Here is a 17,803-nt window from a genome sequence, read left to right as displayed (position 1 = left end):
AATAACAACATATTATAAATCATTTTTAAAAAATCTGAATTTATTTGTTTATGTATTTATTAAAGCTTGTAAGTAAATGCACTTGGCTACTTTCCCCCATGGTACATTTTTAATGCTATTAATGTAATTAAAGTATTCACTGTATGTTTATTCAAATCACGATTTTCAAGTGAAATTCAGGATCCTGTTTCCCCCAAAAAAAGACTAATTGCTGCATGACTGTGATGTTTAAAATGTATTTTAAAATGTGTTTTCTGTGTCTGAGAAAGTGAAACACTTGATTAGATTTAAATAAAACAAGTAAAACTTGTTGGTTCATTTAGTTTATTTTAATTCTATTTTTATTTAAACCTGTAACTTATTATTCATCTATTTATATATATGCCACTTGGTGATCTCGAAACCTGAATACAATCTGAATACAATGACACAACTTATCTTTAAAACTAATATACAAACTTGTTGGCAAACAGTTGCTTATTCACACCTCAGCAGATATGATAGCTCTGTTTTTGGTCTCCACCGTCTCCTGAGGGAAATATCTGGCTCAGTAGCTGCTAAATGCCGCACTATGTCCACCAGCTCGTCGTGTTTGGTACTGCGAGAGCTTTTTTTTTTTTTGCTGCCCACCGCAGCCAAAAACAACACTGATAACAGTGGTAATAGTGAAGCTGGACAGTAAAGCTCGAGGCTGGAAAAGCAAAACAAGGAGTTTTATATAAAATATCTGAGAAGACCTGCAGGATCAGGTGATAATTATCTGCAGGCTCATTACTATGACCAACAAACAAGTAGTCATATGATCCACTTCTAGTATAAATATACTCATTATAGCAGCTTTACAGGATAATTACATAAAAAAATCATTTGTTTTGGGGATTTTTTTTAAAGTTTTATTTCAAATGATGCATTTTAGGGACATTTCCATAAAAAATAAAAAAGCTAATTAATTTCAACATTTAAATTCTATTTGTTGTGGTTTCTGACTATAAAGAAATGAATATATTGCACGAACCTTAAGGTTGGTTCATTTTAAAGTCATTTTTATTTAAAGCAGCACCAGCTCAGAAATAGAAAACTGATCATTTCTGAGGATGTTTGTTAGACAAATTCAAACCTGCCCTAAACTTGACGAATGTGTTTCACCTGATAAGGAGGCGCAGGTTTGTGTTTTGATGCTGGCGTGGATTCAGGAGGGTTAAGGGGGATGATGGGGTATTATGTTACACGCTACATCCACATGTTTCCTGGCCTGGTCACTTCTACAGGGACTCCCTGCCCACTAAACCGCCTACCCTCCTCCTAACCAGCACTTCCTGGAGGGCGCTCCACACCAAATGCACCTCTGGAAGAGCTGGAAACAGAAAACATTTTCCATTTTTCTATCTGCTTTTGTTTTCCACATTCAGCATGAGGGAATTGCTTTGAACTCTGGCCCATTCAAAGACAAACAAAAAGAAGGTTTATGAAGGAAAACTGTGCAAGAAATGTTTGAAGTTGTGTGCAACATGATACTTTACATTCAGGATATTTGTATAATTTTGTCCTAATATGAGTTATATCTACAATTTCAATGCAGCATTTTGTCCAAGTTTACTGATTAAATTAAGGATAGTTACAAATTAAAGCGAAGGAAAGTTGGTCCCTGCTTGCTGAATTCAAAAAACATTAAAATCACATTTAAAAACTACTCCTATTTAACAGTCTTCACGTGCAAAAAGCTGCGAATTGTCTTGGCACCGTTTTTGTTTATGCTCTGAGATCACAAGAGGGATTTCAAAGGTCACTGTCCCACAATTCAACACAGAAAGAATGGGCATGGCGAGAGAGAGGCGGGAGGAGGGTGTTTGCATGTTCACCCCGCATTGTTGTGACTGAGACAAAAACAGAGAGCACAGCACAGATGCATTCTGGGCAGAGGAGAGCTGTACACGACTCAGCTGAAACCAGGAACTTATACATGACCGATGTATAAATCAAGGTTAAAACAAATACATTAACTTGTGATTTGTCTATGATTTGTGATATATTTATGAATACCCGGATGGGAAACTGGCCAGGCACAGGGACAAAGAACAAAACCCACACAAGTCAGAGCAGACATCACTGTTTGCCTAGCCAGTCAATTATTGTCTAATACAGTCAATACAATACTTAGTAAATAAAAAGCAGACAATAAGTATTGGATCTAAAAAAATAAATAAAACATGCTACGTGAAGAAATACATGTTAAATGTCAAAAACACAACCCGTATGTCAGGAAACAGTAAAGGACGAGTTAATTTGTTGATTAGTCAATAAATCTATTCAGATTTTGATCGTTCAGTTGCTGGTTCGTCAAACAGTCTGAGTTTTCAGGCTGCAACCTGCAACATTAAACCCAACACGCTGATCCAAAGTGCTTTACAAAGAAGAGAAAGACAGAAGCAAAGAAAAGAGAGGACAAGCAAACAATGCTAATAAAAATCATGTTAATGACAGCAAACACCTGCAAACAGGAAATACAGGAGCTGGTTGGTTTAGGCGCAGTTAAAGAATTCGATACCACAAAAATCAACAAGCTGTGATTTAAGAAAAAGAATCAACAAACAGAGGCACATAAACAACAGTAAAAGTGCAACTTGTTGTTTTTAAGCTTTGGTTTTTGTACAAATCACACAAGTGTGAGCCTGAAAGACGCAAATGGGCAAATTTAGTTAACTTCAGCCATGCTAGCTGTTTCCCCCACAGCTTCAAGTCTATATGCTAAGCTAAGCTAACAGGTTGCTGGCTCCATCTTGGTGGTATCAACCTTCTCATGTGATTACAGTGAGTAAAAGTGTGTTTCATTTAGTAAAGCATCAACTGAGTGAGGAAGTCTACAGAAGGAGGAAGACCTGGATTTGGGGCAGCTTCTGGTCTCAGGTCTCGGCTGTGTGGTGTGAGGACAGGAGCTGTGAAATGTGCTCAGGGAAAAGCCATTTAATGCTTTATAGATAAACAGCAGGATATGTGCGCTCACAATGACACTTTTTACTCTGTCTGTTGGTTTTGTGACAGGAACAATAAAACATTGGAGGTTTGCCAGATTACCCAGAAGCTTCTGGACATATCAGACGCTCCCGTCTCTGGTCTCTCTGTCTCATTTGTGCTCCTTTTTGATATTTGGGATTCTTTTCCCTCGGACTGTGTCTGAATCCGTACACGCTGGTTTGAATTCTCTGCAAAACAAATCTCATTTTTTGGTGTTTCATGGTGCCCACTGAGCACCAGCTTGAAGGCAATCTTCAGGGGCCCCGGTGAGGGTCCAGCTCTTGGCAGACTAAAAAAGAGGAGGACATTAAGGACAGGGGAGGGAGGCGAGCAGGAAACAGTCCACACTTCCTCAGACAGGATACAGTGCTCCTCTAAGAGGCATCCTGGACTCTAATGCCTCAAAGGCCTTTCACAAAAACACACTTCTTTTCCTCTGACACTTTGCTGCATTGTGAGAGGAGGAACACGCAGGCCACTCGTGAGCCCATGAGACAAAAACTCAGCAAAAAGTGAGCCTGAATAAAGCACCAGGGCCTCGAGGTCAGACGCGATGTTTGCTAACACTGTCCAGCAGATCAAAGTGTGATGAACTGATGCAGAGTTTGAATCCAGCCAACTGCTTTGAACAGTCACTTTCATATAAAACACAAACACCTGCTTCATCTCAGAGGGACATACTGCTCTTTTCACAGTTAACAGGATACTGTGCAGATAAACACAGACACACTGATCTATATCTAACTACCAGATACCATTAACATGCAGCTTCAAGATCAATTTAATAGATCAATAATAATAAGCAAACAACAGAATATCAATAGTAATCTTAAAGAGGTAATTCTGTATAATAAGTGCTTTTCTTTGTGAGACTGTGCTGATAAAACACATCTACTCTTGTTTAAGTAAAAATATTTAAACTAAGCACCTTCACTGTTGAGGTATTGTTGTTGAGGTACTTGTAGTTGAATATTTCCAGTTTATGCAACTTTACTTTTACACAACTACATGTACGTATTTGCTTAATTTAGCCCTGGTTTCCATATTCAGACTGTTTTTTGCACTGACGTGTGACTTATCATACACCTATTACCTTGCAATATTGCTTTTTTCCACTCTAAATGAGTACTGTACATATCAATACATTATAGTATTCTACTATGACATATACATATTTATTTATTATTATTTATATTTTGTGCAATAGCTTTAATGCTGTAGTCACTTTATCCACCATGTGCAATTTGTGTAAAGTCTGTGAAATTATACAGAATGTTTGGCACTATATTTTTATGGTATTTTTTCTGATAGTTCTTTGCAGCAATATATATGTCTCTATTTTTGTTTTTTTTATGTATTTCTTATTTAATATAACCATTTGTATAAAATGTATATATATATATATATAGTCATCTTTTGTTTTGTATTTTGTAGTTTTCTATTTCTGTTGCTATTTTTTCCAACTGCCATTACCTGCTGCCTGTAATACCCGAATTTCCCCAGCTGGGGATTAATAAAGTCTATCTTATCTTATCTTATCTTATCTTATCTTATCTTATCTTACATATTGTACTTTTTACTCCACTACATTTGTCAGACAGCTTTAGTTACTTGTTACTTGTAGCTTTCCATTTTTTTCGTATCCATCCTGCCCGGTGAAAACCATGCCGCTACGACACACGCGTTCTCTCTGTGGGATCCGACTCTGTCCTGCACACTTGAACTTCTCATTTATTATCTGTAGCACCACACCCCAAAACTGGCTACTCTGCCGCCTAGTGGTGAGTGTGGTACATGAGGCTTAATTGCAATTCGGCACCATATGCAAATTGTTCTAAAACGTCAAATCATATTGTTTCTAATATTTTTTTAAGATGCTCTCTCTACTTCTTTCCTCTTAGATCATCACAAATATCTCACTTGTTTCATTTCCTGCCTTGTATTGTGCTACTTTTGCAATGAAAAGTGCTGCATGATGAAATAATTAACAGAGGATCAGGGCGGGAAACATGGGGTGAAAGTGAGCATCCGAAAATCTAACCTTCTCCTCCTTCCCCAGAGGATCATTTCATTGCATTGTGCTGTGTTTTTACACTGTTTTATCCAAAATGAATACTTGAATAATGATGGTTCTGGTTGTTTGTTGGACACTCACATGGGAAGGCACCCACATGGAAGGGCTGTGTATGAACCTGTATTTTATAAGTGGATCCACTGTGAAGTGCAGCTTGGAGCAGGCATCAGTTAGCCAACATCGCACAAACAGGCAAAACCTTTTATAATCTGCCCTCTGATAAAACACACTCATACAATTAAATACAAAGCAGCTTCAGACAAATATGTGAAATCCAAGATTATTCTGAGGTATGTGGCTAGGTTTAAAGATGTCATTATAGCTACTGGGTACATTTTTATGAATTTATATTCCATAGATGTCCATAATTAAGTTGAATCACAAAACAATAATGCTTTAAAGTTTTAAGTTGCAGCATGCATTTTATTATAAGACCTCATGCAACTGTTAATGAAATGAGGGGAATGGTTGGGTGCTTTGCATAAAGTTGGTCTTTGATGTAAATTTTCAGCTTTATTTATATAACTGATATTTACACATTCGTAGAAAATGGTCACAGTGAATCACATTATTACCCATTCATAGGCGTAATTTCCCCTTTGCGTATGTTACACCACTTAAGCAAAGAGCAGTATTAATGGTGTAGAAAAAGTGCTCATTTATTGCTTCAACGGCAAGACTCTGCAAAGTTTTCATGCGTTAGCAGCAGACTGTCCAATCACTGAACTGCCCTGTGCCTACGTCATCATAATAGTAATTTCCGCCCTGAGCTGCATCTGTCGGTCTGATCGTGACGTGTATTACCGAGGGGTTCCTCAAATTGGTGTTGGTTGCTAATATGAAGTTAGCCAGCTGTGTTGCCGATGATATTAAGTGATTAGCGGGAGACAAATTTAAGTTTTTGGTCAGTGTTATTTACACATTCGTAGAAAATGGTCACAGTGAATCACATTATTACCCATTCATAGGCGTAATTTCCCCTTTGCGTATGTTACACCACTTAAGCAAAGAGCAGTATTAATGGTGTAGAAAAAGTGCTCATTTATTGCTTCAACGGCAAGACTCTGCAAAGTTTTCATGCGTTAGCAGCAACGAGATACACACGCTCACATCCTTTCCTGCCCTCTCGTTTCATCCGGAACTGCTGCGACCGGTTTCCGACGGTCCCTTTTCTGTGTCGCACAAAACAATGTCCACAACCGGCGGAGCGGAAGACAATGTGGAGCACAGTCAACTTGGGCGTTGCTGATGTTTTGTGGGCTCTTCTGGCTTTAAGTTTCCTTGTAGCCTTCTGCGCGCACAAAATCTCAACATACCTGCCGAGAAAATACGAAACATGCCGCTTTTACGTGTTATTTCAGGATCTTATTCGGTACGGAAAAACTAAACAAAACCTCAAACGGGACGAGTGGCTGCGTGTGTTTGACGTCCCAAAAAGGTAAATGTTGTGTAGGAAACAACTTAGCAAACGTGATAAGATATCATATAATGCATTTATAACGTGTGTGTATAGTTTCTAGATTTGTAATATATTTAACTGAAGTTATTTGGGTTCGTATCTTTGTTAGCATCTTGAGAACTTAAGTGAGTACATGCTAATTTAGTTGAAGACCATAACCTCAGCTACTTTATCGTCTTTTAGGTGGTTCTGGCACTTCTATGCCGTCTCTGTTGGCTGGAACGGTCTTCTTCTTGGCCTGTACGTGAACGTCACGTTTCGGAATCAGTCATACCCATCATGGCTGACTGGAATATTAGACATTTTGACAGATGTACCTAACCCTGACAGTCAAGGTAGGCTGACAGTCGAGCACTGTGTTGAACTTGTGTCCTCCTGTTTGATTCATCCTGGTGCTGTGTTCATACTGTCTGTAGTCCCACAGCTGTCGACTCTGCTGGTGCAGCTGCTGCTCTGCCTCCACTCCCTCAGGAGGCTGCTGGAGTGCCTGCTTGTCAGCGTTTTCTCTGATGGAGCTATACATTTGGTGCAGTATGTGTTCGGTCTGGGGTACTATGTCGTACTGGGGTTGACGGTGCTCTGCGCAGATCGTCTGGGAAAAGGTTAAACTGAAATCACTCCTCTCTCCATCTGCTATTCACTGGTTGTATGAAGTGGGATTGATATGTGTGTTGTTCTTTTTAAGGGACTGGAACCCTCTTCTCTCAGCTGGACTGGTTTCATGTGTCAGGAACCGCACTTTTCATTGGGGCCTCACTCTTGCAGCATCAATCCATGGTCCTGCTGGCCAGGCTTCGCACTGGGAAGTCAGGTTAGCTTGTGCAGTTGTCTTTGCTTAAAGATGTGTTTGTTTTACCTTTCCTGTGAATGATGTATACTACTGCTGACCATTTCCCAAAGTACCACAATTATTTGATTTGACTGTATATGATTCTCTAAATCAGTGTGCTTATGATAGGAAATCCAACACATTACATATTGAAAGTGAATTGTTGTTGCAGGATAATTCCTGTAAAATGGCACATTGATTTGAAAAACTGCTATGTCAAAGTAACTTTGACAAAAGTAGTGGCAAACATAATGTACAGAGTGACATACAAAACATATGCATGGTCCATCATAGCTGCTTCGATTATTTTTTTTTTTTTGGACTTTTTTTTTCTCTGGACAGCAGAACAAGCTGAAAACACAATGCTGACAGAGGATCACCTTATAATGTTGCTATTGGGAACTTGTAGCAAATATTTGCAATTTACACAGACAAGGACAACACAACATTAGCATTCATTTGGTGATTGTTGTGGGCGAGACAACCAAAACAATCACCTAAACAAGTCTAAAAAGCTCTGTAGATCTTGGGGGAACTGCAGAGTTGGTGATGATTCTCTGTGGGATCATCAAAATAACTGTCTGAATGTTGGACTGATGTTTTTTTTCTGTTGTCTTCTGTGGCGTCTTTCAGGAGCAGTGGAGACGCTGGCTCACAGAGTTCCAAAGGGAGGCTGGTTCGAGCTGGTGTCGTGCCCGCATTACTTTGCTGAACTGCTGATCTACATCTCACTGAGCTTACTGTTTGGTGGCCTGTCTCTCACCTGGTGGCTTGTTGTCTTTTATGTGCTCTTCAACCAGGCACTGGCAGCACAGCTTTGCCACGACCTTTATATTATCAAATATGAGTCATACCCGAGGCATAGAAAAGCATTTATACCATTTGTGCTGTGAATAGTTTGTGTTTCCGTTCCTTATTGGGATCTGAAGGTGTAGGACTAAAAGTCACCTCTCTCAGAGCATTGATTGACAAGGTGCTCCTGACGAAGGAAAGCTGCTCAGCCAACCGTTGAATCTAGCTGACAGCTCCCAGGTATGAATGTGAGGCATGACAGTGTTGCAGAAACATTCTTCCAAAGCAAAAGTCTCTCCAGGTGAGAGGTGAGCTGTTTCTTAGAAATTGATGTGAAGAGGAATGTCACACCACAAATCCCTTCTTCATTACAAGATCTTATTTTTGTTATAATAAGGTACATTCATTTAATCATGACACATTTTTCTTATTACAATACACAAATGTATCTCATTATAAGTCCTAAGAGAAGTTATGTTAAATAAGGATGTTTCAAATGTTATTTAAGAAACAAAAAGATCCCTTCCAAATTTTGGAGGGTTTTTTTTGTTTGTTGGAGGAGTCAGGCAAATTGAGGCTTTGACTGATTTTTTTTTTTTATTGCATCATATAAAATAAACTCTTACAGCACACCAGGGTATCTTGTACAACAAGAGTTTTTTGTTAAAATGAATGGGTATGTTGTAATAACAAATGCCGAAAGTATATTATGAGACACAAGTCACTTAATTTCAGCAAAAAAAGTCTCAAAATGAGAAACTTTTTTCTCATGGTGTCAAGAGCCTGCTGTTGTACAAACATGAAGATGTTTTTTAATGCTACATATTAGTTTGAGCTACAAAATAAAATCAAGTTTTATGTTTAAGCCAATAAAAAGAAAATTGAGCACAGGAGTGGAATCCGTTTCATGTTTAATTACTTGCTATGTACTTCAATTATTCTGCCTACATTTTGTTTGTATTTGGAGTGGACGCTGGGATATTAGGAGTCCACTAGATGGCAATGTCACTGATTGTCAAGCTTTGGCTGAAAAACTGATTTAGAGGACTGATAAGATAAACAGAGTGTTCAGAGCGTATGTATTTTTATATAATTATTTACTGTAAAATAATCACTACAACGTATTCTGATTTTTTATAGTGATCAGGGGTTCTTGCAACAAATGAATTTAGCAGTTAGTACATTTGCATTTTAATGGTTATCACTACACTTAACGGTTAAGTCTGTTTAATGGTGTATTTAATGACTAGTTGTGCCAAACAAAGTTTTTTTATGCTTGCATTGTAAGTCTTTCAGAAATTGAACTCATTTTCAACTATCTTTATTTGATGTTGTAACTGACTGGAAGACTGTCCAATCACTGAACTGCCCTGTGCCTACGTCATCATAATAGTAATTTCCGCCCTGAGCTGCATCTGTCGGTCTGATCGTGACGTGTATTACCGAGGGGTTCCTCAAATTGGTGTTGGTTGCTAATATGAAGTTAGCCAGCTGTGTTGCCGATGATATTAAGTGATTCGCGGGAGACAAATTTAAGTTTTTGGTCAGTGTTTTCGAAGCAACAATGCCTCTCACGGTCGGCGGAGGAGGCGGACGGGCCGATAGAAGTGTGCTGTGCGTCTTGTTTCCGCTCGCCGCCGTGTTTTTGTTGTCGGTCGGAGTTGCTGCTGTTCCAGAAGAGCACAAAGCTGCAGTCCAGGAGCAACCCCCACAAGAGGTAAGAGCCTGGACTTCATTAATACCAATGAAAAACTTCTGTCGTCGTCGGCAGCCCACAGTTTTTGACGCCGGTGTTGCCGGTGCTTCGTAGCGCCTCCGAGCTAGCTAGCACATGCTAACTGAGACACATATCACATTGTGTTCCGGTTGTAGCTCAGGTGGGTGAAGTTGGCTAGCAGCGCAAATATTTGACGAAGATGAAGGTGATAGCCGTATGGGTGTTAGCGTGCCTGGGCCACTCTGACATTATGTGGCCGCCAGTTTTGTTTATATTGCCAATAATGTTCTTAAATCATGCGGCCCGAATATTAAGCTAGCCGGGTCAGACGTGCAAGTTTGACTTCAATTATAAACTGTGTGTTACTGTGTTGTTTGTCTTTGCAGAAAGCCACAAGCCCCCATCCGTTAGGCCCAGTAGTTTCTGAGGATGACTCCAGCAAAGGAAACCTGGGTTTCATCCACGCCTTTGTGGCCTCCATCTCTGTCATCATTGTCTCTGAGTTGGGAGACAAGACATTTTTCATTGCAGCCATCATGGCTATGCGTTACAACCGCCTCACCGTGCTGGCAGGTGCTATGCTGGCTCTGGGACTCATGACTTGCCTCTCTGGTCAGTAGAGGTTTATGTTTTGCTTGTGCACTTACAGGTTATTCCTCCATCTCTTTCTGAATGATAATGGAAAAAAAATGTGTTGTATCCATCCCTCAGTGCTGTTTGGCTATGCCACCACCATCATCCCAAGAATCTACACATACTATGTGTCCACCGCTCTGTTTGCTATCTTTGGCGTACGCATGCTGAGAGAGGGGCTGAGGATGAGTCCAGATGAAGGGCAGGAAGAGCTGGAGGAGGTGCAGGCAGAGATCAAGAAGAAGGATGAAGAGGTAAGCCAACTTTTTACCTGACAGCTTGTGTTGCTGCTGTAAAGTAAGTGAATTGTGACATTTTTCTGTGCGGCAAGGGCAGGTACTGTATGTAGATGAGTGAAGCATAATCCCCTTGTGAAAACACTCCTATATTCCGATGTGTAAATAGAGCGTTATCTCCAGTTTCTAGTTAAACCAGTTTATGCATTGTTGTCTGTGCAGCTCCAGCGGTCCAAGCTAGCTAATGGGACCCCAGATGTGGAGGCTGGATCAGGGACCACTGTTCCTCAGGGCAGGTGGCACAGCTTAATCTCACCCATCTTCATCCAAGCCCTCACCCTCACCTTCCTGGCGGAGTGGGGGGACCGCTCGCAGCTGACCACTATTATTCTAGCTGCCCGGGAGGTTTGTTACATTTACTTTTAGAACTGTTTGAATGCCTAACAGTACATCAAGTGTTTTCACTTCCATGCAAAACAAACCTTTTGTTAATCTTTTTTAAGACCACAAACAACAAATGCTCCTCACTGTTGTGTTGATAACATTGTTTATTAAATATTCAGCAAAGGTAATGTATAATTTTCTACAGAATCAACATGAAACACTTTTTTTTTTTTTAAATTCCCAGGATCCATTTGGGGTGGCAGTGGGTGGTACACTTGGACACTGTCTGTGCACAGGACTGGCTGTGATAGGAGGGAGAATGATCGCCCAGAAAATATCTGTCAGAACAGGTGAGGGCGTGTTTGTTGTTGTTGTTGTCGTCGTCGTTGTCGTCTTTTTCAAAGCAGATATATATATGTATATATATATATATATATATATATATATATATATATATATATATATATATATATATTCTAATTACACCTGTTGAAGGAGAAAGTGACTGTAGAACACAGCGGATCGTAGTAAGTAGATTGATAGTAGGCTTGGTTTTTAGCACAATTGAGGAACATGATTTCCAGCACTGATTTCTTCATATCTGATCTTGGCACCTGGGATCTGGAATGTTCTCCAGTGCTGGCAGGTTTCTGTCTAATTTCAGTTTGAGGGATGTTCCAGTGTTCTGCTCAGGCGGCTCAAATACTGCACCTGGCAGTTTCTGTGTTTTTGCATTAACGACAGTAATCGTACACCAGTGTCATGCTTCCAGGCTCTGTGTCTGTTGGCATCCAGTGTCACTTCACTGCCTCCACTTTAGATTATTATCCATTCAGTAGTTCTCACATAGCTTGTCACAGTGTTCTGTGCACATTTTGTGAGTCAAAGGCAGACGATTTTTAGTTTTCTCTTTAGTTTTTTAGGAACAAATAAAAGAGAGGACTTAAAAATACTTTATTGACTGAGGCTCTTGTTTAATCTTCTCGTCTTCTGTAAAACAAAGTTCATACACATAGGTTGTTTGTTGTCTCCACCCCATAATTAAAATGCCTCTCTTTCCCTTGTTTTGCTTCCATAGTTACAATCATCGGCGGGATTGTTTTCCTGGCGTTTGCCTTCTCTGCCCTGTTCATCAAGCCAGAAGCTGGATTTTAATTGGACGAAAGACTTTCAGGTTAATTCTGTACATACGTGTAAGATTTGGTTGCAGTAGAGAGACTGTAGTTGTGACTCTGTGTGTGTCCAACAGGAAGCGTGACATGCTAAACAGAGAGCTAAACTCCCGCCCTCACCACGAGCTGGCCTCTGCTGGGTTTTCTCATTAAACACTTCAGCAGTATTTTGTTAGCATTAATACCATTTCCCAAGAGGGTCAACCTGTGGTACTCATCAGAGCCTCGTGGGAGGTGTAGTTGTTGAATGCTAACTAATCAGTGTTTTATCTTTATCAAGTACAGAAGTCAGATTCACATTCATTTTAGAACAGAAAACAGTGGAAATTTTTCATGAAGTTTGAAGAAGTAAAAGCCTCAATCAGAAGAACTTATTGAGTTACAGAGGCTAGCTGGGGGGGGGGACTGCAGCTCTCTGTATGAGCCCCTCACAAGAGGTGTGAGAGAAAAGAAGACTGGATTGTTACTGATTGCTGCCCTCCCACTCAGCCATCGAGTCCATTTCAAAATATTTGCCTTTTTGTTCTTTGTTTTTAAATGTTGAATTATTAATTTTTGACACGAGCCCATGTGCAGTCAGGTGACTGTTGTCAGAATAGCAACCAACAGACTGTTTATTCCACCCTGACACTTACTGCATCCTAAAATCATGACCCAATTACTCAAAATCTTCCACAGAGCTTCCATGCATTTACTCTCTTAACCCAGTGTGACATTGCTAGTTTGGAGATTAGTTTATAGCTAGCCGATACTGCTAGCTAACGTTACAGCTCAGCCGAGGAGAGCGGCATTAATGTTGACACCCCGCTCAGTCACGAACCTCTCGTCCATTAGGTGATGCACGCTCCCCTATGCGCAGTGATGCGGTTGGTGGGTGTAGTTCGGTAGAAAGAAAATAGTTCCTGCATGAAACTGCTCACCGCGAGCTCTGTGGATTATCTTGAGTTGTCGGGTCACGATTTCTGGAAAGAGACGTTGCTGCCGAGTTTTTCAGCACAAGCAGAGTGCCATCTAGTTACATTATGTTGATGAGATACTTCTACAGCAAGTCTCTCCAGAAAACTCCCACTAAAACAATTGAGATGGATAAATAGCATTACAGGGAAGAGGAAAAAAATGTTTTTGAGGTGAGCTGTCACATCAGAAGTGGGCCTACTTAAGATTTTAATTTCCCGCTGTGAGCAAAAACACTGAAAACTGAACCAACTGCACATAATTAAGAAACTGATTTAAGATGAGATTTTATTTGAAGCGGAGACGCCATTGAAATATTTCCCTTAGTTAATCCTGTTTCACACAGGAGCAGCCTGTTAGAGTGACCTGAACCACTACTTTACCTCTGTGTCCAGGTGTCGCCATACCTATGTTGGAATATCTGTGTCGGTACCAGAAAGCTACACCACGGCTTTAAAATAGCTTCTCTCCAGAATGCTAACCACATATTGGAGGTAATGATCGGAGTACTTCATGTTTCCTGCTTCCAGTTTTGGGCGGCGATAGCGATTGAAACATGGATCAGGTTGAAGAAAGGCCAGTAATCGCCTCCACAGATTCTCCCACACAGGTTAAGTCTTCCTCAGTGATTCAAGCCATTTCCAGTTTGAAGCTCGCTGCCTCCTCTCTTGCTGCCCAAATCACAAAATCAATGAATACAGCAGGTACAGAATAGATGAGTCACCACCGTGTAATTTATCCTACAACAAAACCGACAGTAGAAGTCACTCCTTTTGCCATGAGTAGCTGTGTTGTAGCTGCAGTGATACCTGAGCACAGCAGTGCAATTCAAGCCTACGGTTCACTTTTTATTTAAAACTATTTATTTAGCTTCATCTTCTTTTCTTTTGAAGCACGTGTACTGTTGAAACAGAAATTAGGGGGGTGGAAGAGGTCACTAAAAGCAAGGAATGGAAATATTTTTTTAAGTGAACAGGCTCAAGCTGCATTGTCAATATTTGACAGACTGTGCCCAGCTGTGAAATACTTCTGTTTGTGATACAGGTCGGTCGAAATGCCTATAAATCTAAAATGCTCAATAAAATGTTTCAGGTGTTGTCTGATTTCCAAACCAGTCATTTGTACTGCATTGAGCTGAGTGGCCACGATGGACATCATCTCAGAGCAACAGTCAGCAGAACAGCAGAGACGTTTCAGTACAGTTTTATTTTCAAATCGAAGGGGAGCAAACGATTGGTACATTTGCCTTCAAAGGTTATGTTTTAATTTATGAATGGTTTGGCTCAAGAAATAAATGCATGGCAGCAGGCACACACACCTGTGAAAAGTGCTTTCAGCGTGAATTATAATGCATGATGGGATTGTTTGAGTGCCGCCACGCATCATTTCAAATAATGATTGAAGTTTATTGTCAGAACTAAAACAGAACAGCAGGTGGCAGTAGTGGACGTGAGGAATGAATCCTCCATCCTGGTTCCTCAGAAGAGGAGAACATAAACTGACCATGTTAACATTAAATCTACTGTGAAGCATCAAGGGCACAATCAAACATTTGGTACCACTTTCTAACAAGGTGTCACTCAAAAAATAGAAGCTGTCACTAATGGCTTTCTTAGTTGTCAGTCAGATTCACTAATGCTTCATTTAAAAAACTATTTTGATCATTGAATTTATCATCAGAGTAGTTTTTCAAACATTTGCCAATTCCAGCATCTACATTATGAGACTTTGCTGCTTTTCTGTTTTATGTGATTTTAAATGAAATAGTTTGGATGACACAAAATGTTTAAAGATGTTTTTCTTGAGCTCCGGGAACCTGTGGTGGATATTTCTGAAAACTTCAGGCATTTAATAGACCAATTAATTAATAAATAGAGAAAATACTTGTCTGGCGAATGAACGGGGCAGCTCTATTACAAGATAAATCACAGGTGCCATGTTGTTCAAAACTCCTCTTTGTGTTTACGCTTTGGATTTGGTATCAATACAATAACACTAATAAGTCAATTAAATTAGCAGTTGGAAGCGTTAATCAGTTATTACAGTTTTTGGTGCCTGAAATCTTCAATTTTTCTCCCCTTTTGTTTTTCGAAATAAGCAGTCGAGTGGTCTAACCAGCCAGAGGGAGTTTTCACAGCCTGGAGAACCAGAAGTTGTTCTTATTAATGTATAAATATTTCTAAATGGTTTACTAAGCATTCATGAAGCCACTAGTTACAACTGATGTACTGGAAAGTGGTGCCAAACATTTGAAACGTACTATCCGAGCCACACCTGCATCAGTGACGTCACAGCGGGTGTTTGACCATCACCTGTAAGGGGCACACCTGCTCTGACGTCACTGATTCAGGTGCGGGTTAACCCTTTAACAACAACAGGCGTGTTTTGGTTTTTCTTGGTCGTTGAGTGTACTGCGGCAGTAAATTTCATGAGCCAAACACAAACGCCACACAAACATGAACTGAAAACTGAGAGAGAACACTGATAGACATTCAGAGTTTCTAGCGTGTACATCAGAACTACACAACATTTAACACAATACACTGTGTCCTTCCGTTTAGAGCCCGCCTCCCGGGGTTTCCCTCTCTTTGGATTACAGAACATTTTCCTCATGTTTTTGTGACTTGGCAATGACCGACTTAAGGAACCTTGTGTCAATTTCAGCAGTTTCCAGCATGAAGGAAAACAATTTGACTGGCGGGTAAAGATTCAAAACAACCCTTAAACAAAGTCTTTGCATAACCATAAACTCACAAGCATCCAGCTCTTTCTGGGGGAAACAAGTTCAACAGTCTGTGTGTGTGTCACAGTTCGCTTAGATCCTTCACGTTCCTTGATTTTCACATTTAAAAGCGGAGTCGTTACTGTGTTCGATGTCCTGTACGTATGCTAGCTTCATGAGGTCTATTCCGGCGATAGAAAAATAATCAAGTTCTCTTATTTACTGCATGTCTTATCATACATTGTGCAAAGTCTCCCACAGCCACACGTCTCCTCATGCAACTCACTCGCGTTAATGATATTTAATTACATTCTTGCAGGTGTATTGCACCGTTTGCATCACACTCCAGAGTGCTGTTTGCATGTTGCACAGGACCAGGTTTGCAAGAGAGCTGTTGTGCCTCATTTAAATGTTGATATGTGTTGCAGCACCACAACTGATGTAAAAGAAGGGAGGTGTAAAGGTCCAGCCTACATGAGGTCTACCTTCACTATATCTAGATGCCGTCTTTATGGAACTTTGTGCGGCACAGAAACATCAGTGGAGAAAGCAGGTGGGAGGTGGGGTCAGAAAAGGGTGGAGGGTTATGTATTTTTTCTTTTTCGCTGAGGGAAGGGTGGTCTTTAAATTTTTCATGGCCCAGATCTCTATTTTATTTCAACACATTTTTTTTTTTTACTAGCTCACAGTCGCCTTCACTTTATTCTGCTGATAACGTAAAGTCAAACGTTTCATACAGAGTTCACCTATAATTTAATGCATGTTTGCCATGACCCAACCTGTGCTGCCATTTGGTGAAGATAAAATATTACAGAACTAGTGTTTGTACCATATTCACTCTCTCAGTGTCAATGGTAGTAACTTTTCATAACTGTTGGTTCAAAAAATAGAAAGTATGTGGAAGGAGCCATAAACAGGAAATGGCTGATTTTGATTTGAAATTCAAAAATTATTATTATTTTATGTTGGGAGGAGAGTATTTCTGCTTTTTTGTAAGTCAAGAGGAGGGTCCAAACTGAATATTAATAAACCTGGAGGGGTGTCTTGCTTTTTAAAAAAAAGGCAAACATAAGGTTCATCCCACCTCCCCACCTCGATCATTTCCATACAGTCCCTTAGATGAAAATGAATGAGTGAATAGATTCATTCTGTGGCCGTACTCAAACGCTGATGCTGGATATACGAGCCTGATTCCAAACAAGTTGTGACTCTGTATAAAACGGAAATAAAACCAGAATGCAGTCATTTGCAGACAAACTGTGTTTGCCAAAGAAGTGTTTCTGAGCCCATGTATGCCGGAATCTCCTTTATCCAATCATGTGTTCACAAAGTGGTGAACCTCGCTCCATCCTCGCTGTGAACCACTGAGCCTTTCAATCATGATACTATCACCTGTTACCAATCAACCTGTTTACCTGTGGAATGATCCAAACAGGTGTTTTTGGATGATTCCACCACTTTCCCAGTCTTTTGTTGCTCCTGTCCCAACTTGATTGAAATGTGTTGCTGCATCAAATTCAGAATGAGCAGATATTTACAAAAATCAATGAAACTGATGAGGTCAAACATTAAATATCTAGTCTTTGTTCTGTTTTCAGTGGAGTTTATGTCTGTTTTACACAGAGTCTCAACTTCTTTGGAATAAGAGCTGTAGCATGTGACCAAAATATCATGAAACCAGCTGAAATGAATGAGCGGCAACTTTAGCCAGCAAAGACAACCTGACAGCCACTTAAAAAAGACCAATTACATAAATATGATGCACGCTAAACATGCTCTGAAATGACTGATTAGAAATTATAAATACACATTGGGAGCA

General features: G+C 40.0%; 2 protein-coding genes across 3 annotated transcripts; both read left to right on the top strand.

The window, feature by feature from the left end:
• The first annotated feature begins 6,277 nt into the window (after positions 1–6,277).
• Positions 6,278–9,059, top strand: srd5a3 (steroid 5 alpha-reductase 3). 2 transcript variants are annotated; one of them, XM_041935907.1, is made up of 5 exons: positions 6,278–6,524; positions 6,729–6,880; positions 6,962–7,147; positions 7,231–7,356; positions 8,008–9,059. In XM_041935907.1, the coding sequence occupies exons 1-5, from the start codon at positions 6,304–6,306 to the stop codon at positions 8,265–8,267; spliced, it is 945 nt and encodes a 314-aa protein (XP_041791841.1). In that variant the 5' UTR covers positions 6,278–6,303; the 3' UTR covers positions 8,268–9,059. The 2 variants fall into 2 exon arrangements, with proteins under 2 accessions (XP_041791841.1, XP_041791840.1); XM_041935906.1 differs by having other exon boundaries at positions 6,729–7,147.
• Positions 9,060–9,580: 521 nt separating this feature from the next.
• On the top strand, positions 9,581–14,365 carry tmem165 (transmembrane protein 165). Its single transcript, XM_041936154.1, has 6 exons — positions 9,581–9,883; positions 10,270–10,495; positions 10,595–10,770; positions 10,975–11,157; positions 11,381–11,486; positions 12,215–14,365. Exons 1-6 carry the CDS (start codon positions 9,731–9,733, stop codon positions 12,289–12,291), a joined length of 921 nt encoding a protein of 306 aa, XP_041792088.1. The 5' UTR covers positions 9,581–9,730; the 3' UTR covers positions 12,292–14,365.
• Positions 14,366–17,803: the final 3,438 nt, after the last annotated feature.

The sequence above is a fragment of the Chelmon rostratus genome, chromosome 4 (genome assembly GCF_017976325.1).
Source record: "Chelmon rostratus isolate fCheRos1 chromosome 4, fCheRos1.pri, whole genome shotgun sequence".
Classification (NCBI taxonomy): Eukaryota; Metazoa; Chordata; class Actinopteri; order Chaetodontiformes; family Chaetodontidae; genus Chelmon; species Chelmon rostratus.
The sequence above is the reverse complement of the archived record's forward strand: the minus strand, read 5'-3'. Positions and strand labels throughout refer to the sequence as shown.

Coding starts and splice junctions, on each gene's coding strand:
- tmem165 (XM_041936154.1), top strand. CDS start 9,731: ATGCCTCTCACGGTCGGCGGAGGAGGCGGACGGGCCGATAGAAGTGTG. Junction 11,158..11,380: donor TTATTCTAGCTGCCCGGGAG/GTTTGTTACATT, acceptor TTAAATTCCCAG/GATCCATTTGGGGTGGCAGT. Junction 11,487..12,214: donor GAAAATATCTGTCAGAACAG/GTGAGGGCGTGT, acceptor TTGCTTCCATAG/TTACAATCATCGGCGGGATT.
- srd5a3 (XM_041935906.1), top strand. CDS start 6,304: ATGTGGAGCACAGTCAACTTGGGCGTTGCTGATGTTTTGTGGGCTCTT. Junction 6,525..6,728: donor GTGTTTGACGTCCCAAAAAG/GTAAATGTTGTG, acceptor ATCGTCTTTTAG/GTGGTTCTGGCACTTCTATG. Junction 7,148..7,230: donor CGCAGATCGTCTGGGAAAAG/GTTAAACTGAAA, acceptor GTTCTTTTTAAG/GGACTGGAACCCTCTTCTCT.